Source organism: Ruditapes philippinarum, unplaced genomic scaffold (assembly GCF_026571515.1).
Source record: "Ruditapes philippinarum isolate M1 unplaced genomic scaffold, ASM2657151v2 ctg357_1_1_1_1, whole genome shotgun sequence".
NCBI lineage: Eukaryota > Metazoa > Mollusca > Bivalvia > Venerida > Veneridae > Ruditapes > Ruditapes philippinarum.
The window spans coordinates 287047-313597 of record NW_026862101.1 but is presented as its reverse complement, the minus strand read 5'-3'; the positions used below and the strand labels follow the sequence as shown (position 1 = coordinate 313597).

Below are 26551 nucleotides of genomic sequence, written 5' to 3'. Positions count from 1 at the left end.
GCATAAACGACCATTCATACATTTGAAAAGGACCATACGACACTCACATAAAAAAATCGAACGTCCCTGTCGGGATTCGAACCCACAGCGGTGAGGGGCAACAAACATAGTGTAAAAAACACGCTAAATGTTAGCATTTGCACTAAACCTATATAGGCACTTAAATCAGTCTTTATTTTGGGTATGTGATAAATATAATATTATATCCGTGCAGGTTCATTACTAAATTTATTGAACTCGTTGAATAAAATTATATTATGCCAACCAGAGGCCCGCATTTATTAAAATATAATTTTATTTAACTGGTTCAATAAACTCAGTCTTGAACCTACATTCATTCAATATCTTCTATATATAAAACATTTAATATAGGTCAACAAAACCTAAAAGAATAGTCATAGTGTTGAAACAAGGGTATACATATCTAAATCTATTCAGATTCTGATCACGGAACGATAGCGTTGCACAAAGTCAATGCATGTATAAAGCATAAAAAATGTTTGTAAAAATGTTTCCTCCTAAGTTGACGTCATTATTAAGCTTATAAATTATCGGACAAAGTACATTCATGTATACACACACAATCACATTTTTTTGTCCCTAAAAATTTCACCCGGTTTAAAAGTAAACCGTAAAGCAGCTTTATACAGAGAATTTACTAGAGAATATGACATCGCTGAGTCTCTTGAATAGCTCTAAACATTTATTTCATAAGAAGAATACCATTCAAAAGTGACAAAGCTCATCAATTTGAAATCATTCAAGAATAAACTATTAATTATCACAAATATTCATATCACAGTCAAAGATTCTAAAAAAAATAAACAAAGCATATACTAAAACAGCAATATGGTATCTTAAATACACTGTTGATACATGTCCTACTTCCGGTGATACATGTCAGACTTCCGGTATGTAACCGGTAATTATGACGCTAGGAAGCAGACGATAACTCCCGCCACAAGAAGTAACGCCGCAGCGCATATTGTTAACGCAAATCCTGCGTTAAGATCATTCATGTCAAAGTTTTGGTCATCTGCCACCGCTGTGGAATATACGATTACGCCAAGTAGCAGGAACACGGCTGAAATACAATGATTGTCAAATGGGTATTAAGAATTCAAAGATATATGAGCCGCGCCATGACAAAACCAACATAGTGTGTTTGCGACCAGCATGGGTCCAGACCAGCCTGATCAGGATCCATGCTGTTCGCTTACAAACCGTGTAACAAGTAGAGAAACTGATAGCGAACAGCATGGATCCTGATCAGACTGCGTGGATGCGCAGGCTGGTCTAGATCCATGCTGGTCGCAAAATAATTAACGAACGTCTGATTGGATAATGGTGGACGGACGGAAGTTCCAAATAAAACTGACCAGCTGAATAAATAAAAGAAACAACAATAATAATCATCGATTATCGATTTCGATTACAAAGAATGAGTTAAATTATTTACTAACCAATAAATTACCAACCAAAGGGACTCGGCACAGTGTTGGGATAGTGTAAAAAAGTAATTCTAGAAAAAAAGAACTATAATTATAATATATAGACAAGGGGGTTGAACTCGCCAAATAAGCCGAATGCCACTAGTCCAGTACAAGTCAAAATTGCAAAGTTATTCTTACGTAAATCATATTAAGCTATATACAAATGTATATAATTATATACAGTATAATTATATTTTTTTCTAGAATTAATTTTTACACTATCCCAAAAACTGTACCGATTCCCTGTGTTATCAACATATCATTTAAAACAAAGCGTTTTACAAAAACAGCCTTGTGCGGCCATAAAATGATAATGAAAATCGCAAAGACATTTTTTTCTGTAAAGCTAACTTACCGGCTCCAATGCAAAGTCCTGAAACAATTTTTCCAAGAATATCGCTTTCTGACAGAATGCACCATTTTATAATGATGGCCACGAACGCTGCTGCACATAGAGCGCCACCTATGATCAGCATAGCCTGCACTCCCTTGACGCTTCCATGATCTAAAAATACATTTTTTTTCTAACTCAGTCATACACCATTCAAAGAATCATAGAAAATTCAAGTTATTTGTAGTATAATGTAACCAATTATATGTTGATATTGTAACGGAATTGAATAGGTGTCGACCAATTTTAGACTGATTACATATTTATTTGGATTTTGCTGAATTTCCATCATTTTTTTGTCGTGCCTACATATAAGTATATTCTTAATACACAATGTCCTGTATTCCCTCTTAAAATATTTGCAATTGGGGCGTTCCAAATTTTAGTCTCTTGATAATTATATTATAGATGTAACTAAAAACCTAGCGGCAGACTATTTATATGACAGACTTTTTGTCACATTCATATCCCTTAGACAAATTATGGCTGAAGTTCCGTGTGAAGTTTTGCTTAACGACCTTAACAAATAATCAAAGCACCGTGAGAAATTATCTTTACATTTTAACAATTATTGATCATTTTTTTTTTTGCACAATTCAGATCATTAAAAAAAACACAAAAACAAAAACACGATTCGACTGATATTGAAGAGTCATTGTCTCGTGAGATTTAGACCCTACTGAGAGACCTGCATTAACTTTTTTCATTTAATTGAAGATATGGCGTGTAAAGGAAGTCCAAGTTTGTTGAATTTTTACAATCTATTATTAAATAATTATATTCATATTTGAAAGATTTTATATCTGTCTGCCAACAGATACATATGATTACAAACTTCTTAAAAAACAAGTAATAGGCACACATTCAAAAATACTGTAAAACAGGGAAGAAGTTCTACTTAAAAAAAAGCCTGCAAAATAGTTTTTAAAATAATTATTGTCATTGTTAAGCAAGCAAGCAATATTGGCATTAATTCATGTATACAGTACGCAAAAATAACCAGGTTTACCGGCCAAAATTTTATTAAAAGGACACTTCATTTATTATTTAATAATATATATTATATAATATTTTATAATTTATAAGTGTCAAATATCATTACATTGCACCGAGAAATACCAGTCACTCGACTGTTATAAAACACGCAATTGATAAATGCAGATTTGCGCATTTTGAAAACAAATAATATCAAAAATATTTTCATAATAAACAAAATAATAAAGTCTTCCTTAAAGTAAAAGATTTTATATACATTTTTTTTCCAAACTATAGCATTAACAGACAATTCACAGTTTGTCCATCACATGCATATTCAACAGATAAATAAAATCTGAAAAAGGAGATCCCTGAAAAGCAATGAAATCAAAGTAGTAAAAGGATAAAAATTACAGACTCGGTTTTTTTTTGCGTCTGTTCATGAGTGGTAAAGACCAGTGCAACGGTTCTCTAGCGCCGGCCTCAGTATTGGAATCAATGATCCCGAAGGATCAGAAAGGTTTCATGTGCGCGTATAAAGTTCTATTAAATTTATCATAAAAATAAACTCACATTTAACACCAGAATCTAGGTATGTGCTGCAATCGATCGCATCCGAACCCACGATTTCTTGTCTTGTGCACACGCTCCATAATCCGCTGTAGGTGTAAGTCTTTAAGGTTACGGTTACCCCTGAAACCTCGACACTCGACTGCTGCCAGACCGGTACAGCGAGTGCTATCAGCGTCGTCACAAGGGCTAAAGTTATTGTAATGAATGTAAGGTACAGCAGACAAGCCATCTTTGTATATTCCTATACTGATTTTACCGTCCAATACTGATTTTACCGCCCTTGAATTAACAGCGCGCTGCTCAGCTGTTCCGACCTTGTTTGATTCACCCCGTTCATTAACCTAACTGTCGAAGTAAGTAGAGCGATTGGTTGTTTGCTTTTGTTAAAAGTGGCAATATGATACTGTTTTCAATAATTTCGATAGGAACTAACTAAACAAGGGTATTTCAGATAGTAATGTCACGTTAAAATAGTGTTAAACTATTATATTTTTTTTTCACTGGTCACCATTTCAATTGACTGTATGTAATTTAGTAGCTGATTATGTCGGAAAGGGGTGATCAAAATACAGTTCAAATGACTGTTTCGTTATTATGTACATTGTATAATGAAATTGTATTATTATGTTGTATTGTCACACAATTTAGGTCTTTCAGGAGAGGATTTGTGCATGTAATTGGCGTTCCAACCCAACTCTCCCCTTAATCGACCGAAGTGTTCGTATGATTCTATTTTCAGGTAGATTTATATGTACAAGAAACGTGGCCTGTCCTTCCAATAAAAAAGTCTAGAATGCAGTAAAATGCGTTAATGCATTAACGATTAACATAATTATGTAATGATTTGGCATAAAAGTTTCAAAAAAAATAAGAAAGTGATAAATAATGTCTTTCATAAGCATTGCATCGCACATTATTACATTACATTACATTACATTACATTACACTACATTAGACTACACTATATTACATTACATTGCATTAATAATAATAATAATAATAATAATAATGATAATAATAATAATAATACTAATAATAATAATGATGATGATAATAATAATAATAATGATGATGATAATGTTGATGATGATAATATGTTTATTTTCTCCAAAAAGAAGATTCTTTACAATTATACAATAATACAGTTTTAATGAAATAAGCAAAACAGTATCACTGTAAATAATCACAGAATTTTTATGGTTACATTATGAACATTAAAATATATACACACATTAATATTATGTTTTTTGTTGTTTTGACTGTACTGATGCCTTTGGATATGACGGGACTTGACGTAATTTTTCGATATTAATGTTAAAGGTCTAGTCCAAACAGTTGAATGCAAAATTTCATCATTTACTCACTCCGTTTTTGTTTTGTTTTTGTTTTGTTTTTCTTCAGAATTATTACTCTTAAGGTGAATAAAGGCAACATTGTCGAAAAATACGCCCGTCACAAAAGCTTTTGACAGAGATGTGGGCATTATAGAGATATGCTCTGTGCAATATCGGACAATATCTGGATACATTTTTATTTCTAATGACCTTGACCATGCAAATATTAACGTAATGAAAATGACCATTTGTGTTACAATTCCTAAAATATGATGACTAAATGGTCCTTATACAACACTTCATATTTTTAGCTGAACTTTTACCTCTATGTGTGACCTTGACCTTGGCTTTTACGCGTGACACTCTGTCTCACAATGGTTAACATTTGTGCCAAGTTACATTGAAATTCCTCAATGCATGTAAAAGTTTTGCTTCGGACTGAGCTGTAAATGTGACCTTGACCTTTAAGCTATAGACCTTGTACATGCCTGCGACATGGCTTCTTATAGTGGTGAAAATTTCTATATAGTCTTAGTAAAATCCCTCCATGTTTGTAGGAGATATGCTCCGGAAAAAATTGGACGCCGATCGTCCGCCCCCGATCGACCATCCGCCCAGCAGGGGGGTTCCTATAATTCGACCCGTTTTTAAAACGGGCCAAATTCGGCAAAGCATAACACAAAAATACGATTTTAAACAACCCTTCTTTATAATTTATGACTTTATATATCAACACTCAATATTCTAATTTAGCCATCGACATAATCAGATAATAAAAGCAATAATAATAATAATAATAATACCAGAGGTTTAACTGTATCAACCACTTTATCTATTTTGTTAATTCAAATCTATTTTTTTGATACATATAGTATGTATAAAACAATAAGGAATTAAATAAAGCTCTATCTATAAAGGTTAAAAAAACTGTGTGAACCTCTTAATATAATTTGCCTATTTTTTGTCCTTCAACCATTGTGTGATTTTCTGTTTAAACATGTCAAAAATATAAAATTTCAGAGGTTAGCGGTCTGTTATAAACGGGTTCATCGGATCTGGACTAACAGTTATTATTTAACATTGATTTTTGACTTGAAAAACAAGCACGCAAAGATCACAACTTCAATACTAATTTAAATCTACATTTCTATAAATCTATATAATCATATGTAGAGCGATCAGTGATCACATTTGTCGCATGATCATAGCTAATTTTAAAAGCAGTGGTATTGAGGTGTGATCTCTATATGTCGCGGCTACTTTGTACCATGTTGCAGCTACTGTATAGCAAAAGGAACAATAATATCATTTTAAAGCCAAAATGCAATTTTTATTCAAGGGCTATAACTCAGCCAAAATCTTTTAACTGGAAACCCCGTTAAGTATGCGCAAGTACTTAAGTACCTTTCAATTCTGTAAATTTTAACTCAAATTGCTTAAGTTGTACATAAATAAAAGAAGTAGTCCGGACAAGACTTTGAAAAATAATTAAAGAGCCATAACTCTGGCAAAAAATTATTGAACTGGAAAATGTTTACAATATGCATAACTAACTTGATACTGATCATTCCTATAAAGTTTTGATGAAATTGTGGTTGGACAATTTTGTGACGGACAGACGGACGGACAAACAGACATGCAGACGATGGAGACGTGATTTGTATAAATGTGGTTACTTTGTTGCATGTATCATCTATTACATAAAAAACACTGACGGGCCAAAACAGTTATTTTCATTCATTCAAGGGCCATAACTCAGCCAAAATCATTTAACCGAATAACCCATGTAATATGCGCAAGTATTTGAGGTACCAAGCAATCCTGTAAAGTTTCATTCACATTACATAAGTGGTATAAGAGAAGTTTGTAAACTTAAAAATTCAAAAATCATAGAACTGTAAAGTGCCTCTGATATTCACAACTTGTCAAAAATCATACCTGTAAAGTGTGGATGAAATTGCACCAGTGGTTTTTGTGGAGTTAGCGGTACAAGATTTGTGAGCTCTTATCAGTACCAAGCAATCTTTACAATTAATGTCGCGGCTACTTTGCAGACAGACGACGGAGAAGTGATTCCTATATGTTGCTACTACTCTGTACCAGGCGACACAAAAAACAACATGCGAGTTAGTAGAAACAAGAAACGTTTCATTTATCGAAAAATGAAGAGTACAAGTAAGTGATAATAAACTTATTGTGCAAAATCATGATTGTCACTCACCTCGGGGATAACGGGCTCGAGCTCTTCTCTCGTAACGACAATTAACACTACTAGGAGAAAACACCCAACAACAATAGTAAATTACGTTTTACTCACAGCACGTCATCTGTGGTTCACTACATCACAATTAATAATCTAATTCGAGGCAGGCGTGATAAACTGAATTTTCTTGCTAATGTTTGTTTTGAACGTTACCTTTTTCAGATACATTCAACATATTACATTAAAATGAAACCACAAATGACTATAAAATATAAAACACAATTCAATCAATGGAATGAAATAAAATGCATCGAATGCAATGCGAATTGATGAATATCAACAAAACAGTGTAGTGTAGTGTAGTGTAGTGTTATGTGTAATGAAATAAAATGCAAGATAATTCAGTGTAATGTAATAAAATGTAACGTTATTCGATGTAATGTAATGGAATGCAAGATAATTCAATTTAATGTAATAAAATGTAATGTAATTCGACGAAATGTAATAAGATGCAAGATAATTCAATGTAATGTAATAAAATGTAAAGTAATTTAATGTCATGTAACCAAATGCAAGATAAGTCGATGTAATTGATAAATGCGATTCGATATAATGTAACAAAATGAAAGATAATTTAATATAATGTTATAAAATGTAATGTAATTCGATGTAATGGAATAAAATATATTTTAAAATAAAAAAAAAAACAGTTCAACTCAAAATAACATCAATGAAACTTATTTCATTACAATTTATTTCTATTCAATTCAACTGAAATAGTCTTAGATGCATTTAATGACAATGGTTTAAATATATTTTACATCATTGGAAATGGTATAATTGCACGTTACATGGGTCAATACTAAACAGCCCTAATGGCACATATAACACGTGTAACTGGTATACGACGTGTAAATTATAAAACTATAGCATAATGTTATAAATATTAAATCACCTACTAAAGTAGATAATGATCATATTATCAATTTAAGCGGACTGGTCGGCAATCAGCACAGTTTTCTTAAGTATTTCGTATATACGCTATCTATTCTTATTTCTTAACTTTTGAAATATACTTAAGGCGCTGTTCCAGGATTTTTATATCAGAGGGGTCACACAATTTGTAAAAAGGGGTAATGCATATTCCAAAGTGAAATTTGGCATTTTACTATTTTTCTGATGGGTAAGTGCAGGGATGTATAATAAACGTTCCTGGATGGGAGCCGGGACATGAGTCATTTTTTACAGGAATTGTATCTGATTTTTGTGATCTACATATTAGTCCGCGTGAATTATTATTGTGAAGAAACGATAAATGCCTAGAATGACATGAAATTACTTTTTTATGCAGCAGGAATCAAAAACAAAATAAAATTAGCAGACAGTCTAGTGATTTGAATTACACTGTGATCTATAGATGAAAAGTCTTTCAGTATGTCTGTCTGTTCGTTTTTCAGTTGTTTTTATTGCGCTTAATTTGACACATTTTTGTTATTTCTCTGCAAATGATCCGCCTTGTCAATACCAAAACAAATTGTATTGAGATAAAGTCCATTATTAGAAACTAGTTTAAAATCAACCTAATCAAGTATAAAAATCTATTTTGATATTATTTCTGGAGCAAGATTTTAAAATGACAAATATCTTCTTTATTCACATTTTGATTTATTTGTAATTAGAATTAAGTACATGTACTGCATCATATCGGTGAAAAGATATATGTACATGTATATAAAAATGTGTCAAAGGGACGCAACCGTTAACAGCCTTATTTATTTGATTTCTATAGATTGTCCCAACTGTACATAACGGTATTCGAATCTCGCTAATTATCTTAGATTTTATATATATTTTTCCTCCTTTTTGTTTTGGTAATTAGGACAAAAGAAGTTTTAATTGAAGCTCAGATGTGCTGGCTGGTCTGCACTAAGCACTAATGAGTATATTTTTTTAAGCTGTAACAAATTACCAGAAATTAAAAGTTTTTGAGAATCGAATGGTTCCTGGGCAGACTTCCAAGCACTTTACCAATACTTGTTGCCTTCACTTTCGCCGGGATCTGAAACTTGCAAGCTATCGTCCTTCCTTATCCTTCTTTCATTATTTTGCTTTTTTATAAAGATGTGTGAAAATATTTAATATGCTTTAATGGAACTAATTAATCAATTTATAATGGACATAGATGCTCTCATTTATACTCCTGAAATGGAACAATATTATATATGTCAGTTGAGCTGATGGTGAACAGAATAAAGGAAATCGGTAACGACCGTTTCGTTTATTTTGCGGTGATTTTCAAAAGGCAATATGACCTGGTATACGTAAAGGACAAGTCTAAATATTGAGGGAAATTCATGTCTCAAAGCCAATTCAATGTAATTTCTTCTTATGCCTTTTTAATTGTGGTATTTTAATCGATCTTTACAGTGCCCTACAAAAATCATTGACCATATCTAAAATGTATCATTGCCTGGCAAACTTTGTGTAATATGTCAATAATTCATACAAAATTAAGTACCGTTCGTGGTCAGAAAAAAGTGGAGTAATTCATGTAAGCATTTGATCAAAATTCAGTAATAAAATACTTCAACTAATTAGATATTTGACATTTAATCTTCTCTCGTTAAGGTAGGGAAATTAAGATTGTCTCTAGAAAATTTTTAACCGCGTTTTTGAGCGTAGCATAGCTAGAAGTCAATTCCATTTCAAGATGTTAACATTGGAGGAAAGATTACGATGCCAGATTATGAATCAGGGTGTCTTAATAGCAGATATCATCATTCAGACTGATCGACCAAGGTAAGAGATAAGGTTTCTTAAAATGTTTTCTTGCCTACATTTTAAGGCGAACTGTGATATGTTTCTTACTACTGTATGCTGTTTTAATTTTGACTTTGCCTTATCTGTCTTTGTTTACTTCAGGTCAACAATCTACCACATTTTGAAACGGTTCGAAGCCACTAACAACCATAACGATTCTGCTAGGACCGAGTGGCCTAAACTTTCAGACCAAAGAGATTGTAGACTATTAGCTTCAATGCAAAACAGGAAAAAGTGGAGAAATTCATATAAGCATTTAATCAAAAATAATCTGGAATAAGCTTGCTTCAACTGATTAGATATTTGACATTAAATCTTCTCTTGTTAAGGTATGTAATGTAAGAGAGAATTTATGATTGTTCATTTTTAGCCGCGTTTTCATGCTTAACATTTTAAGGCGACCTGTGATGTTTCTTACTGCTGTATGCTATCAGTTTTGCTGTTCTAATCTATCTTTGTTCACTTCAGGTCAACAGTCTACCACAATTTGAAACGGTACGAAGACAATGGCACCCACAAAGGTTGTGCTAGGACAGGGTTGCCTAAAATTTCAGACCAAAGAGATGATTGACTATTAGTTAGCGCTTCAGTGAATAAGCTGCAAAGGGACTGACAAGTCTCACATATGTTTGCTTCTGCGACAACAGTGAGGCGTTGTCTACACGTGGCAGGACTTTATGTTCTGCCCATCTGGTTATACAGAGACACAGGCAACTCCGTTTGAAATTTTCCAGAGAGCATGGAACTTTTTATTTTTAAAAATATGTCCAAAATACTCCTCTTATACAACTTTTGATGTCGCTGAGACCTTACATGATTGATCGGTAGTTTATGTACTTGCGCATATTACATAGGGTTTTCGGTTAAATGATGATTAGGAACGTTATGATTTGTGAATAAAAAACGCGTTTTGCCCTGGCAATGACTTTTGTGTCTCCTGCTGAACAGTAGCTGCAACATACAACTGGCTATGACGAGGCGACACATGTGATCACTGATCGCTCTTGTTTACCTTATGAAAAAAGACAACAAGTCTGTTTTGAAGAAACTTAAAATTATAATACTTGTATTAAAATTTTGTATTTTTCTTTTGAGATACATGTAATTAGGATAGTGTTTTGCGGTCCAAAACTTTTATAGCCGCCTATTATTTAGTAAAGTGAGGTCTTACGTGTGCCTTATATTTTGGAACTTTTTTTAACTTGACCTGCGCATTCCTTTGATATATCCATATGTCAAATTTGAGTTGAATATGTAACACTGTTGGGGAGATAATGGACAGAATATGAAAATTTCATATTATTTTCAAAGTGAAAGATTTTGTAACTGACCTGATACCTTTAATGTCTTATAAACTCTGTTTTTGCTCAGACTTAAGGCAACTTGTTTGATTCTTAGCTTATTAAAAGTTTATATATCGTTTAACTGTATATACTTAATTATGTGGAAGGCATTACGCTAAACCATCACAAGCTTGTCAGCACTAGATATACACAAATACGTGATGTCAGATTACTGGTTAGTATTAACTACGGCATAGGCTCAAATGGACTACACGGAGGCTAATTTTACATGACGAGACTGAATTTATCTTAAATTTGATGTAAGTCTAGACCGGTAAGTTATGTGGATAATTTCAGAACATTCGGTTACTCCGTTTTCCATAATAATTATTCAAATCCCCTTTTAAACTTGAATCTTCAAAACTTATTAAATGATACTGATATTTGAAATAATATTTTAACATAATGGTAGTTTGAAAAGACTTTTGGTCGATTGTATAATACGAAACTCATCACACTAAGGCTTTGGTCATGACCTGCTGGCCTCAAGTTTTAATGTGGATTGTATACAAAAGATCATCATCACAACATCTAGTCCTTATAGAATTTAGAGAAATTTAAAAAAAAATCCTATATAAGTCCACATAAACTAAGTAACAACAATGGCTTATGCATTTTTAACCCCAGGGGAAAGATTCGTAGAACTTCAGTAGAGGACCTGAAAATGATGTGACATGCCAAATAATTTCTGAGGAAACGATTTTCGGAACATGTTTACTAAGCAAGTCTATATAAACAATGTGACTCAGAGAGCGGGGCCATTATTTTACCGTAGGGTCCAGAAAAATATTTGTTTTCTTAAGCTCCACTAAGCAATGCTATATGAAAAATAAACATGCTCTTGGCTTTTTCCACAAAATATATTTTTTCAGATTTTTTACACAATACAAAACATTTATGCATATAGATCTACATACAATATATGAGATATACGTATAAGGAGGAATAAGAGATTTCTTTTTAAAATCTACAAAGTTTATAAATATAATAAAGATAATAATTCATTAGTATCTTAAAAGAGTTGACAAATTTTTAATACCAGACTTATTTTAGTATAACATTAGCAAAAGATTCATTTCCGGAACTTATTACTTAAAAATATTATAGAACTTATTTAACATAAAGGAGAAACTCCAATTTTATATTGAACTTATATTGAAAAAAGGTCATTAATTCAAGGAAAACAAATCTTACTTTTTTAAAATTGACATCCAGTTAAGAGTTGTCACTCTTGTCATGAATACTTTATGCATTAATATCATAAGAAAGATTTGAAAAGAACAAAGGTCATTCAAGTGTTTAAAAAAGAAAGATACAAAACAGGGTAGTGGGTGCAATACAGAGTGGATCAAGCCTAAATAAATGATCTTAAAACATTAGTCTCAATTAGGCAGCAAAGAAATATATTTTCCCCATAAATTGTCAAACTTTGAAACCTTATTTTTTGCACAATATAATTGTGTTTTCAAAAGAATAGCGACATAATTTTTAAAAAGTTGAACGCTTGGAACTGTATCGATAAAGAGTATACTATCCCAGCAGAATTAAATTCAAGGTTGCATTATCTAAGTATTCATTGCCTAGAATAATATCTGTTAAGGTCCACTGTGTGTTAAGATCTGTACATTTTGAATTTGAATCCATGATTTTATATCTTCCTAAAAAGAAGAACTTAATTGCAATCCCAAAATAAATGTTTCATAGTTTCAATACGGTTGTTGCAAAAAGAACATGTATTAACATCTTTTATTCTCATTTTATGTAAAAGATAATTTGTTACCAGTATCCTGTGAATAATTTTATTCTAAAACCATTGTGAATTTTAATCCTTTGTAATATTAAAAGGGAGCCTATAAATACCATTCCAATTAAAATCATCATTTAAATTGAGTTCATCTTCCCATTTTCTCTTAGCAATAGATGATATATTTGCTCTAAGAATATAATCATAGATTTGTCTACATCTCTTCTTTTGACTATTGATTATCTTGATCATTAAAGGCTGAATAGGCATTTCCTCTTTCTGATGTAGGTGTCTTAAAGACAGCTGATTTAAAAATCTCCTAATAGACTCTATAATGTTTTGATACTCTAAAAAATATTATTTTTTTATCAAACTTAGTTAAAAATTCATCAAATGATAGAAAATTTCCTCTATTGTCTAGGAAGTCATTAACCAATATAATACCACAAATTACATATTTTGAGAAACAAACAGTAGAACCACCTATTTTAAACATAGAATTATGCCAAACAGGAAGTGAGAAAAAATTCACTCCAATTCCTGGGGTAATGCTTATGTAACTTTATAAGCCCAGTAAAAACATCCTTCCAAAATTTATTTGGCACTGTTTGAAGTTTATTTATCAAAAATTGGTCTCCATATATACTAATATTTGATAGAAAAGGGTACATATTATTTACAAAATTAGAGTATTTGGTATTTTACATTAAAATTCTACTTATCCATGTCAATATTAGAGACATTATGAAAGTCTCTAAGTTTATCTCCCTGAAACCCCCATTTTCATAATTCTGATTAACAACATTTTTTAAAATTTTATCTGGTCCTGACCTCCATAAGAATTAAAAGAAGGAGTTTTTATAACTTTAATTATTCCTATATCAAGATTTGGCAAGCTAAGAATGAGGTGAATTAATTTAGGTAATGCTAATGACTTGATTACAACATTCTTACCAATAGGGGTAATAATACGTCTTGACCAATGAGTAAATAACTTATTAATTTTCCCTGTTTAGATAAATAATAAGCTTGAGTCATGTTATTTAAATTAATTGTAAAAGTAACACAAGTAGCTGAAAACATTCAGATTCCCACTGAAGATTAAAGTCGGGACAATTTATTTGAGTATTCTCTTTCATAACCAATCCATACTGCTTTTTTGTTTATCTATGTTAATGTTTAGACCCGAAATTTTAGCATAAAATTATAAAACTTGCATAGTGTGTCTTAGAGACTTAACAATTCCATCAAGCATTATAGTTGTGTCATCAGCATATTGGGATAATAAAAATTCAGAATTACATGTATTAAGTCTGATATCTTTTATATTTGTATTATTTTTCATGAGTAATGCAAGAATTTCTACACATAATATGAAAATGTAAGTGGATAGGGGATCGCTCTGACGACAACCACGTTGTATTTGAAACTAGTCTGACAAATTTCCATTTATTGTGACACAAGAATGAATGTTTTTGTAAAACAACTTTACCCAACTTATAAAATTTTCACTAAAATTGAAAAACGCTTAAACTTTATGCTTAAATGTCCTTGATATAGAATCAAAGGCTGTTGCAAAATCAATAAGTAACAACATTCCAGGAATTTGATGATCATCTGTATATTGCATAATATCATAGATAAGTTTTATATTGTCGCCATTGTATCTTCCAGATAAGAAACCAGTTTGATCTTCACTTATGAGTTTATTTAAAACAGTTTTAAGGCGTTGGGCATTACTTGCTGATGCAATTTTGTAAGAAACATTTAATAAAGAAATAGGTCTCCAGTTTTTAATATAATGTTTGCCTTTGTTTCCTTTGGGATGCATGTTATAGCCCCTTGTTTAAAGGTATCTGATAATTCTCCTGATACAAAAGCTTGGTTAACTGATCTTACTACAAAATCAACTAAATCATTCCAAAAAAAAAAAATTAAAGAAAGCCGCTGTAAAACTACTACTAACTGGGAAAGAATCATTTGACGTTTTTTTTTAAACTGGCTAACATTTCCTTATAAGTTAAAAGACCATCAAGGCCTTGGCTTTCTTCATCATTCAGTTTTGGTATGTTTATATTATCAAATAAAGCAGTGAGGTTGACATCATCTGTTTCCCTTAAAGTATACAAATTTTTGTAATGACCAGCTAATTCTTGTAGAATTTCTTTTTGATCTGTAAGCAAAGTACCCGATATATCATATAAAGAATGCATTGTTTTTGAGACATAAATTCTGTTTTCCATGTTACAAAAATATCTTGATGGTTTTCCCCTTCTGAAATCCATTTGGCCCTAGATCTTATAAAAACACCTTGCATTTTCTTATTTCGGAATTAAAGTAATTCTTCTTTTTTTCATCTAAAACCTGGACATTAATATTTGACTGTCTTTTTAAATTACCAATTTCTATCATTATTTTTCCTGAGTTTTGTCTTCTTGTTTTTTATAAGACGAATACGAAATAGTTTTCCCCTAATTTCTATAAACAGTGTTTCAAAAAATAGTTTTTCATCTATTATAAAACTTATAAGATTATTACTTATATTTTCTAATTGTACATCTGTTTCTTGGGCCTCAGAAGCATATTGTAATTTGACATGGGATATAAGTGATTTAATTTCATTAACATACTGTGAATCTTTCAAAAGAGAATTATTAAATTTCCAGTATGAAATACCTTTTTTAAATTTGCCAAATTGAATACTTAATAAAATCATGGAATGATCTGTTCTGTTCTACAATTGTTAACCTTCCCTTTCGTTTCGTTTAAGGTTAACTGTAGTTTTGGAGTACTATTCACTTTCAATATAGTACATGTAGTATAGTGTGATACTATAGTTGGTAATTCACTTGTATCTGGATAAAAATGTTTTAAATCGAAATATTACGCTATACTACTGATACAGAAGTGTAACCTTATCATTGATGTAATACGTTATATAACTCGTAATATACAATATGGACAAGACTACATTAATTAGCTCCCTTGCGAAATCTAATATAGTATATATAGTTAGATATCGGTGTTTATAACGTATGTATAGATAACTTTATTGCAAGTGACACAATAATGTATGTGAAATTCACGCTATCTTTGTCAACATGTTCGTAACTCAATATTAAACTATGTAATATATGTTAAACTGATTATGTCAAATCCTATAGTGAAGGAAACAAAATAGATTAAACTGTTCACCTTCAAGAAATTTGCAGACTATCCATTGATTTTGTGATTGTATATATGTATGTATGAATGAATGTATTATGTAATTGACTATGTACTTTGTATACGTCAAAATAAACTTTCTGTTCTGTTCTATAACCTGGCACAATGTCAACACTACTCATATCTGTAAAAAGATTATTGAAGATTAAGAAAAAATCAAGCCTAGCTTTTTTATAGGGTTTCTTTTAAACCAAGTATACTGCCTTTTTTCTAAAAATTGTTCCCTCCAGCAGTCAATTAAATAACATTCAATTATCATATCTAAAACAACTTCCCTGACCTTAGGGCTATTTATGTTTTAATAATTAAAGCGGTCCATATTTGGACTTAACATCATATTAAAGTCTCCTACCAGTATACATGGGTTCTCAAACTGTAAAATTTTCTCTTTTATATTATTGTAGAAGATAGGGTCATCTCTATTTGGTCCGTATATACAAATTAAAGTGATATCAATATTTGAAATGCATGCATGTATAAAAAGTAAATAACCTTCTTGATCTGTTTCAAGACTTTTAAATTTAAAGTCAAAATTGTTATTAATAAATATTGCTACTCCTCTAGATTGACTATTATAATTACTGAAATAACATTCATATCCCCACTGCGAACGGATATAATTAAAATCTTTATTAGTAAAATGTGTATCTTGTAAATAATGCACGTTGTATTTTTCCCTTTTAAGTAATTACATGAATCTTTTCTTTTTTGGCTATCCCCTAACCCCTGAACATTCATTGAGACAAAATTTATTTTCAGTCATTATGTCAAAAATCCCCAAAACAGTAATAATATTTGACAATGTTTTCCACAAAATATTCATATGTATTTTCTTATTTAACCAAGGGGCGGGACTTATTTTTACTCCAGGAGCTTGATTTATAAAACAAGGTGACTCTGAATGCCAAGTATCTAAGCTTTAGGCACTAAAGTTTCCGAAACGTTTCTTTGAGATATTTTACAATACAGGTCAACATTCAACTAAGTGGCTTCCAGGGTCGGTCCATTTTTTTTATCCAGGGGCATGATAAATAACACTTAACAAACTGAAAATCAATTAGAAAACACTTTAAATTAAAGGATTAGCTGATCTAAACCATGCACATCAAACAATAGATAAAATTAATAATAATAATAATTATAATACCAATAACAAGGATGAAAAAGATGTACTAGAAATAATATCCATGAAATATAATGAATTAGAAAATTTATATGAAAATAAAATAAATGGATTATTAAAAAGATCAAAGGCTATCCATGTTGAAGGAAATGAAAAAACCCAAAAAAACCCAACTCAAAATAGTTTGCTATTAATTAATCTCAGCTATCCCAAAGTGCCTTGAAGAAAACATTTCAGTGCATTGAAAAGCTAATGAAAGTCATACATGAATTTGGAAATATATCTGGTCTAATACTAAATATTTTGAGAATATATTAAAACCATTAGGTGGTAAATTTATTTTTGAATGTAATCATGTTTCAATGGTGTTTCACGAATCTGTAAAACAAATACATTTCTAAGAGATTTCTTAATTACATAGTTTTCTGTAGTAAAATCCTCTAACATAAATAGAAATGAAGTTAGAAAACATATCATATGGAACAATACTGAGATAAAAGTACAACAATATAATTTACTGGCAAAATGGCATGAAAAATGCACACATTATATAGAAAAACTCTGATTTTCGTACAAAGGCCTTTTATAAATTTGAAACAGCAAAACAAATCTAAATCTTGACACACAAGATTATTTAAAATATCATCAATTAATGTCAGCTATCCCAAAGAGCCTTAAAGATTATTTGAATGTCTGTATATTATGCTTGAAAAATAAATGAGAAAAAAAAACACTTTAACAAAATACCCCAAAGATTATGCTACATGCAAAATAAATATGTTTTGGAAAAAGCAGTTTCACAAAAGAAGTAATGAATGTATTAACTTATATCAGTCTATATGAAATTAAGTGACCCCAGGGGCCGGACAAATTCTGGCCCCAGGGGTATTTTATGTAACTTTTGTAGAGGTCCACAATGTGATGTTAAATGCCAAATACTGGTAAGAAAGCCGGTAATGTAGATCGATTGCCCAGATATGAACAAACATGTGTTAAATTCAGCGTAAAACACAGATACACAAAAGTTGGTTTAATTACTTTTTCCAATGTTTTCGACTTAAACTAAACTCAGATTAAGTCATTCATATTATTATGCAATTCATCCCAGTTAAAGCCCGGTATAAGTTACATTGTTTTTTTTGCAAATGGTATCGGTTAAACTCAAGTTGTTTTAACTCGGGTTTGAATTTAAACTAGACATATGCAATCAGCCTATTATGTTTCGAAAAACAAAATCTATTTTGCATTCTTCTTTTTCAAATGTCGATATTTCTTGAAAAGTGTTTTGTATTGTTTTCATTAAGTTTAAAGGGTGCTTTTCAAATACTAGTAAGGCCCGTTCGTAAAAAATGTTTATTATTTTCAACTATTTCACAAATAATGTCATCTACGCAGCGTCTTTGTATGATGTTGATGGTTAATTGATTGATGGAAACACCATTTGTGTACTTTTTTGTACAAGAGCAACCAAATTATATATTGACTGATCATTTTTGTATTTCCATGGTTTGATTCCTCGGTAGACGGGGTCGTTATACTGGTTTCCTTTTATTTTGACTGGTATCAATCTCTCTTTCTTTTCGCATAAAGATTCCAGTAACTGCCCTTCACATAGATACTTTCTAATCTCGTCATCTCTCAGATTGTTGGTTACAATGACAAATACGAACACGTATTTATCAAAGGCATCATTTAAACTTGAGAACTTGAGTCCAATTCCAACTTCGGATTCAAGATCCATTTTGATGTTCCATTTTTCTACATCTGTTTTGATCTTTTGTGCAAGCTCAGAATCCCCTTCTCCGAGTATCATTAAAATATCCTTTTCAAAGCAAAGTCTCGTAAGTTCTGGAAAAAAAATGTATAATATCTCATTTTTAGCAGAGTGTATTGAAACCGATTTTAAATACCTACAACTAGCTTTCAAGGTACCTTAACCAATAAGTCAGGGAAATACGTATTTGTCAAAATCTATATAACATAAAGGTGCATCAGTTAAAAGATGAAAAAAAGAAGATTGAAAATGTTAAAAAAAATGTCAATGAAGTCCATTAAATGTTAAGTGTATAAAAATGTCCGCTGTAGATCAGAACAAATATTACATATTGGTATCGCTACATCGTTGTTACAAACGTAGTTGACTGCAGCTCTCTACATTTTAAACCTTATAGCACATAATTTACTTTACGTCTGCACTTATAGGCAAGAAATGTCTGGCCGGAGTGTCAGATATTAAAACAATAATCTACATAAGGTTTTACAAACATGGCGTTGGCAGTCTCCTCAAACTTTTAACTTGTGAGTATTTTTCTTTTAATGAAGCATAGTGATCTGTTTGTTTTGGAAATTTTATTATTCATATGTTGGGTCCTCTTTAAGTATGGAAATAATCCCCCAAGTGTATTTTGATGTATCTGATATTTTAAAACCTGTGTTCTGTTGGGAATAGGAACTCATGACGTTTCTCAAGTGTGAACTCAGTCCTTTGCAATTCAATGACCCAGTCACTATCCTATGCTTCTTACTTATAGAGATCATTTCGTAAAAGATTTGAACATCTGCCGGTGAGGTAATTGCCGTTTCAACTACGGTTTCATCAGCAAAGAAACGGGGCTTACTATTATTGGATAATGAATGAAAGGATCTGAAAAGGACCAATAACAGAGCCCTGAGAGACACCTGAGAGTAAGGTGAGATTCTGTGATAGGTGACCTTCTATCGCTTTTTTTACACTGTGATAATATGATGCACTACTATTATTCATTTAAAAAATGGTAAACTATGTTACAAGGGTGTTTAATACATGCATCGCAGACAATACTGAGAGTTACTTAATTCATTAAAAGACAATAAGTATGTAGTAAATCACTTTGAGAAAGAAAATGATATGACATAAGTTTTAACACACAATCACCATTAAAATAAATTCAATTTTGATTATTACAAATAAGGTTTTCATTTTCTATCATATTTCATTCTCAACAGTGTTCATTAAAGGGTATAAAGCTATATTTTATGATATAGATTTTATAAAATAAAAACGGTAGAATTACATATTTTTCCATGATCTTATGATCGTATGTCGAATAATATGGAACACAGAATGTCCCTATATTTAAAATACGATTGATAAAAAAGTTCTTGGCCCGATGTACTTCCGGTAGTCAGAGAACTCAACTTAGGTCTTTCCTTTCAATATAATCGCCCTCTACATCAATAGACTTTGCCCATCTGTGCTCCAACTTGTTTAACCCTTAAAAATAAAAACTTATATTTTGGTCCTTAAAGAACTCACTGACCGCCTCCATGACACCTTCATTGCCTCCAAATCTTCTTCCACGAAGCTTGGTTTTCAGTTTCAGAAACAGGTTAAAGTCGGGGGGGGGGGCAAGTCATGAGAATATGGGGGATGGGGATGAATTTCAAACCCGCAGTCAGTTACATTAGCCATCGAAACTTGGCATGTGTGAGCTGGCGCATTGTTGTGCAGGTGCAGAACGCCTTGAGTCAGTTTGCACCTCCTTTTACGCCTTTTTTCATCTCAAATCGTCTGCATAATACGTACCGTTTATGGTACGACCTTGCTCAAGATAGTCGATCATGATTATCCCCTGACTATCCCAAAGATTGAAGCCATTATCTTCCCTGCTGATTACACCTCTTGAATTTCTTCGGATAGGGTGGTGAGCCAGGGTGCTTCCACTGCATGCTCTTTTTTGGATTCTGGATCAGTTAGGATCCGGTAGATGAAATCAGATTCATTCTCGTAGTGAGACAAAAGATATCTTGGAATGTCAAGCATGGTCCGTTTCTGGTCGTCAGTCAACTGTCTGGTCGTCAGTCAACTGTCTGGGGACCCATCTAGCAGAAACTTTGAAATGCCAAAGACATCAGTCAAAATTGCCTGAACTGAACCAAAGCTTATACCCACTTCCCTACCAATGCTTCGCAGGTTTTCTGCCGCACATGACCAGATCGTGCACAGCTTCGGCAGTTTCATCCTTGATTGCCTCTTTTGGCCGCTCTGGCCGCTCATCATCTCCAATGTTCTCACTGCCCCTCTTAAATTCAGCAGCCCGTTTTTTTCAAAGTGCTATAGGAAGGGGACTCCTTCCCAAAGGTATCCATGAAGGCTTCATGGATTTCCTTGGGGGACATCACTTTCTTACAGAGGTTCTTAATGACGGCTCTGATTTCAACTTTCCCCATTTGGTCTAAATGACACACCCCACTTCTGATCAAAATGTGTTTTATGTTGCTAAATCTGTGTAAAACCGCGTGTAACTCGGTCAGTTATCTTCAATAAGATATCGGTATCGACGTATCGCGTGTGTAAATGTCAGTGTAGTGGCTAGAAGTATATCGGGTCGAGAACTTTCTGATCATACCTCGTACATGTTTATTCTATAAACCGAATAAAATGTTCCCAAAACAAAATATTATGGTTTCAATTTTAAGTAAGGTTTTAACCGTTCAGCAATGATTTCGTTTATGCCCTATTTTTTAATGGCAATATACAGCCATGTTTCTTTGAAAATAGCATTTTGGAAGTATTCTCTTTAAATTCAAACAATAAGTTTAGCAGAAGATATAAAGCTTTATTTAAATTAAGTATACTCACCATTGACTTGAATACCTAACTTTTTAAGCTCTGTCTGTCCAATGTATTTCTCTCTCTGAAAACATTCGGCTACCTTTGCGAAGAAATTTGCCGTTTGTCTAAAATGAAAAAAACAACAAAACAACAACAATAACAACAACAACAACAACAACAATAATAATAATAATATAACAACAACAACAGTAATAATAATAATAATAATAATAATAATAATAATAATAATAATGATAATAATAATAATAATAATAATAATAAAACATGTAATAATAATAATTAAAGCGCTTTGTAATAATTACACAAAACACTATTATGCTGATGATGAAAGGAAAAAAAGGGAAAATGACATGTATATACAATAGTAATAAACGTTACGTTGAAGATGATAATATTTAAAAAATGATTAAGAAAATACAAAAGGAAAGATGATGATGTTGATAATGATAATCTTCATCGTCATAATTATACTCATTTTTTAGATGATGATTAATCTTAATTATAATGATGATGATTATCTTTTCAAAACTGAGAAAAGGACGTATGATTCGTACAATTCCTCCCTGCAGTCTGGCATTAGTCTCCTGGAATCATTTTTCATGAGGCCTGCAAGGTCATTTTCTGCATTGACGTCAGGACATTTCAAAAACATTTTCAATCCATTTAAACAGACCTTGTCGTCGGCGAAAAAACCATCCAGAAAACTGAAAATTTCATCCCTTTTCTGAAAGGAAAAAATATCTTTAGAAATATAAATGATTGGTGAAGACTATGCTTTTTCTTTTTTTTTGTAAAAATGATGTTGTTTAAAATTTTAAACACACGGCTATTAAGTAACGTGTAAATAAAGTGCATATGTAACATACAAAAATGTCATACTGATATGATAGGGAGGCACACATTTTTAACTGATTAATAAATATACAATCTAAACATACTATCTATACATATTACCTATATACTGGTTAAACCGGTGCTAGGGGGCACAGAAGATGTTGATCCTTCTACACAAAAATATCATACTCATATAATAGGAAAACCTTCAATCTCATAACTGATTAATGAATGTATAATCTTAACATACTAGTATGATCAATATACTGGTTAAACCGGAACAAGGGGCATGAGAGATGTTTAACCCTCCAAACAAAAATATCATACTGATATTATATAGTGATAACTGATCAATCAATATATAATGTGAACATATTGGTATGATCAATACACTGGCTAAACCGGTGACGGAGGGCATAACATATGTTGAACCTTCCAAACAAAAATATCATACTCATATATAATAGTGATGCCACTAATCTCATAACTGATTAATCAATATATAATCTAATCATACTAGTATGATCAATATACTGATTAAACGAGTGCTAGGGACATGAGAGATTTTGAACCTTCCATAATCTGTTATGAATAAATAAAAAAGCCCCTAGTAAAAACAATGTCTTCGCAAGGGATTCCAATATTTTCTAGATTTTTTCATATCAGACAGAATTAGCTACCCTTTATACTGGTGCCTCACACGCTCCGTGTAAAACACGTCGCGTGCTTTAAATGACGCCATTCTCGCGCGCCTTTTATGAATGAACTGCATTCTTAGAATGATGTATTTTACCGTTATGAATGAAGTTGTAAATTTATACGCTAGTACATGTATAAGAAAAAAGTGCTTAATCAAAATTAGTTTTCGTAATTTCTATTCCATATATGATTGTTTTTAATATGTAATATGTAAGAAAAAGAATCACACACCGGCTGTCATCACAGACGGGAATATTTAGCTCTCGGGTAACTGTTAAGCGGAAACTCGGCAGAGCCTCGTTACCCGCCGTACCCTCGAACTAGATATTTTCGTCTGTACCGGCAGCCCTCGAACGACATATTTCGTCTGTACCGGTTGCCGGTGTAAAATCCTTATGTTCTATTTTCTTCCTAACTCTTAGAAGGAAAACAAAGATTTCAGCATACCTTAACATTTGTATATTGCACAGTTCTATTCAATAAAAAACTTGATCTAATATATATTCATTGGGTCAAAACAATCTTGAATTTAGACAAAAATGATATAGTCATTAATTCTTACTTGTTGAAATGTTGTGTCTAAAGATTGAGAAGGGATATCGGTTTCTCTCAGGCTATTTCCCCCTGAAACACATAAAACATATAATGCATGATCGAATAATAGCACGCGCTTTGATTAAAATATCAAAGTACAGAAGTACAGATGGTAACTACCTATATATATATATATATATATATATATATATATATATATATATATATATATATATATATATATATATATATATATATACATATAGTGTAGGACGCGACCCATTCATTTCCTGGAAAATACTTTAAAATTGTCTAACCGCAATGTCTAACAAATCTGTGAACATATCTAGTAGACAAAATATACGCCAAACACATCTGCAAATTATGCATGCCACAAGATCTATATATGTGTTGATGTAAAAATGTTGCCTACACATAAATCTAAATCATGACACGCCTCTGTGGTGGGTAATATTTCAAGTATAGTTTCTTTAAATGACAAGTAAGAATGCATTGATATTAAGAACACATATTATCAATCAAATTAAACAATTCATGCCGGAACTATTTGGAACTATTTGAAAATGCGTATGCTGATTTGGATGATATAAAGATTTCGGCAGGATGAGAAGATAACGACAATTGAGTAAACGGCATGGTTTCAAAAATTCGAAAAAAGGTTGTAACTATGGTAAGACGCTAAAGCAAAAGCCCAAAATGTAGAACCTGTGCCAGGTTAACATACTTGTTCCGGCGCTTATTCCAAAAATGTCTACCTATTCACGTGGTCAAGACAAAAAAAATGCTAACACAGTAACAAAACTGTACAAAGCCATGATCTCATACTTACAAAATAAATTTGCAAATTATTGTTTTTAGACTGTATGATGGTGAAGACTTCACTTTGACAATATAATGAATCAATATACATAAACACAATCGACTCTGACCTAGAACCCAGTGACTTCAATCTCAAATCACAGTAACAAGACCCTCAAAGATATCCAACAGTATGAAAAAGATCGGTCAATAAATCAGAGATGTGTAAGTAAAACTGTAACACATTTTTTTTGGCATGAGTTACTCAAAACTCCACCGTGTCAGAGGACTACCCAATTTTAACGTTTAATAAATATGAAAAACATTGGTCAATAAATAAATGCTGCATAAAGAAAGTGTAAAACTCATTTTTAGCATCGTTGACATTGTCATTTAACCCTTAAACTAATGTAAGAAAATTATTAAAAGGGATGTACATATCAGATAAAAAGGGCATCGGTAAATAGTTAAAAGCTGTATGAATAAAAGTTTGAGCATCGGTGACCTTAAACTAAGTATTGCCTATGTCCACCATACCGAAGGTATGTACCTACCAAATATGAAAGGCATCGATCAATAAATAAAGAGTGTTTTAGCTAAAGTGTAAATATTTATTTTTAGCGTTGGTGACCTTGACTTTGAACTCAGTGACCTTTAACTCATACGAAAGGTGAATAAGTACTGAAAATATGTAACTATGTCGATACCAAATATTAAATATATTGATAAACAACGGCAAGACTGCCACAAAGTACGCCGTCATTAAAGCTTTTGATGGACATGTGGGCATTAAAGATATGTAAAGCAATTAGCTCTAAGTGTGACTTTGACCTTTAAACTGAATCACACTTAATGGTTGGTGAACATTTCTATATAGTATCACTAAAATTCTTCCATTCATGTAGGTGATATGCTCCAGACAAATCAAGATATTTCATCATCTTTATAGTGACCTTCACCTTGAATACATTGACCTAAAATACAAGTACAAAAGTGATAGTCATGATGATGACCAATTGTACTACAATCCCTCCATAAATATATCTTTATATCCCAATACACATCTTCATTTTATATTTGAATTTTGACCTATGACCTGCAGACCTTGTTCATGTCGGCAATGAGGCTTCTCATAGTGGTGAACATTTGTGCTTAGTTAAATTAAAATCTATCCATGCATATAGAAGTTATACTAGCAAGTGAATGTTTTATTTTGTTATTTGATTTTTGACCCCTAAGTGTGACCTTGACATTTGCCACATACACCGGGATTTTTTGCGTGACACTCCGCCTTACTATAGATAAATGTTGTCCCACGGTATATTTAAAAATCCTTCCATGCATGTAGAAGTTATGCTTCTGACACGGGCTTTGCGCCCAAAGTGTGATCTTAACCTTTAAGCGGCAGACATGAGTTATGTGTGCGACATACCACCCTATCATGATGAATATTTGTACAAAATTATTTTGTAATCCTTCAAAGAATGAACAAGATACAGGCCGGACTTATCCGGACAAACAGAACTTGCTGCGCCAGGTTCTAAATTACAGTCTGCATCAAAAATGATAATACATTCTTCGTTATGTATTTCAGTAATAAAGTCTTTTACGCTTTTCGTCTGGATTGATTGACCAACAATTAAGATTCACTATTTCAATTCAGGGTATCGCAGCTGTGGCACTGGAATCACTAGTTAAATGAATTCTCTAGTGATTTTGTCCTTTGTCGTAGACCAGTTAGTGGTGATGGCGGGTAGGGGTGTGCCAATGGCAAAATTGTTAGAGTAGCTGACTAGGTAAAGCTCATGTGAGGTACCTTCGAAACT

The 26551-nt window shown here is 32.0% G+C and overlaps 3 protein-coding genes across 3 annotated transcripts in view; 1 reads left to right on the top strand and 2 right to left on the bottom strand.

Moving 5' to 3' along the window:
• LOC132717934 (uncharacterized) overlaps positions 1-26551 on the top strand; it is a 317198-nt gene that overhangs the window by 152108 nt on the left and 138539 nt on the right. The window lies entirely within an intron of this gene.
• Positions 682-3912, bottom strand: LOC132717919 (uncharacterized). Its single transcript, XM_060701503.1, has 3 exons — positions 3433-3912; positions 1849-1998; positions 682-1084 (listed from the first exon to the last, which is right to left on the bottom strand). Exons 1-3 carry the CDS (start codon positions 3659-3661, stop codon positions 927-929), a joined length of 537 nt encoding a protein of 178 aa, XP_060557486.1. The 5' UTR covers positions 3662-3912; the 3' UTR covers positions 682-926.
• LOC132717927 (uncharacterized) lies at positions 15976-22560 on the bottom strand. The gene is made up of 3 exons (XM_060701513.1): positions 22394-22560; positions 21846-21943; positions 15976-19072 (listed from the first exon to the last, which is right to left on the bottom strand). The coding sequence occupies exons 1-3, from the start codon at positions 22489-22491 to the stop codon at positions 18642-18644; spliced, it is 627 nt and encodes a 208-aa protein (XP_060557496.1). The 5' UTR covers positions 22492-22560; the 3' UTR covers positions 15976-18641.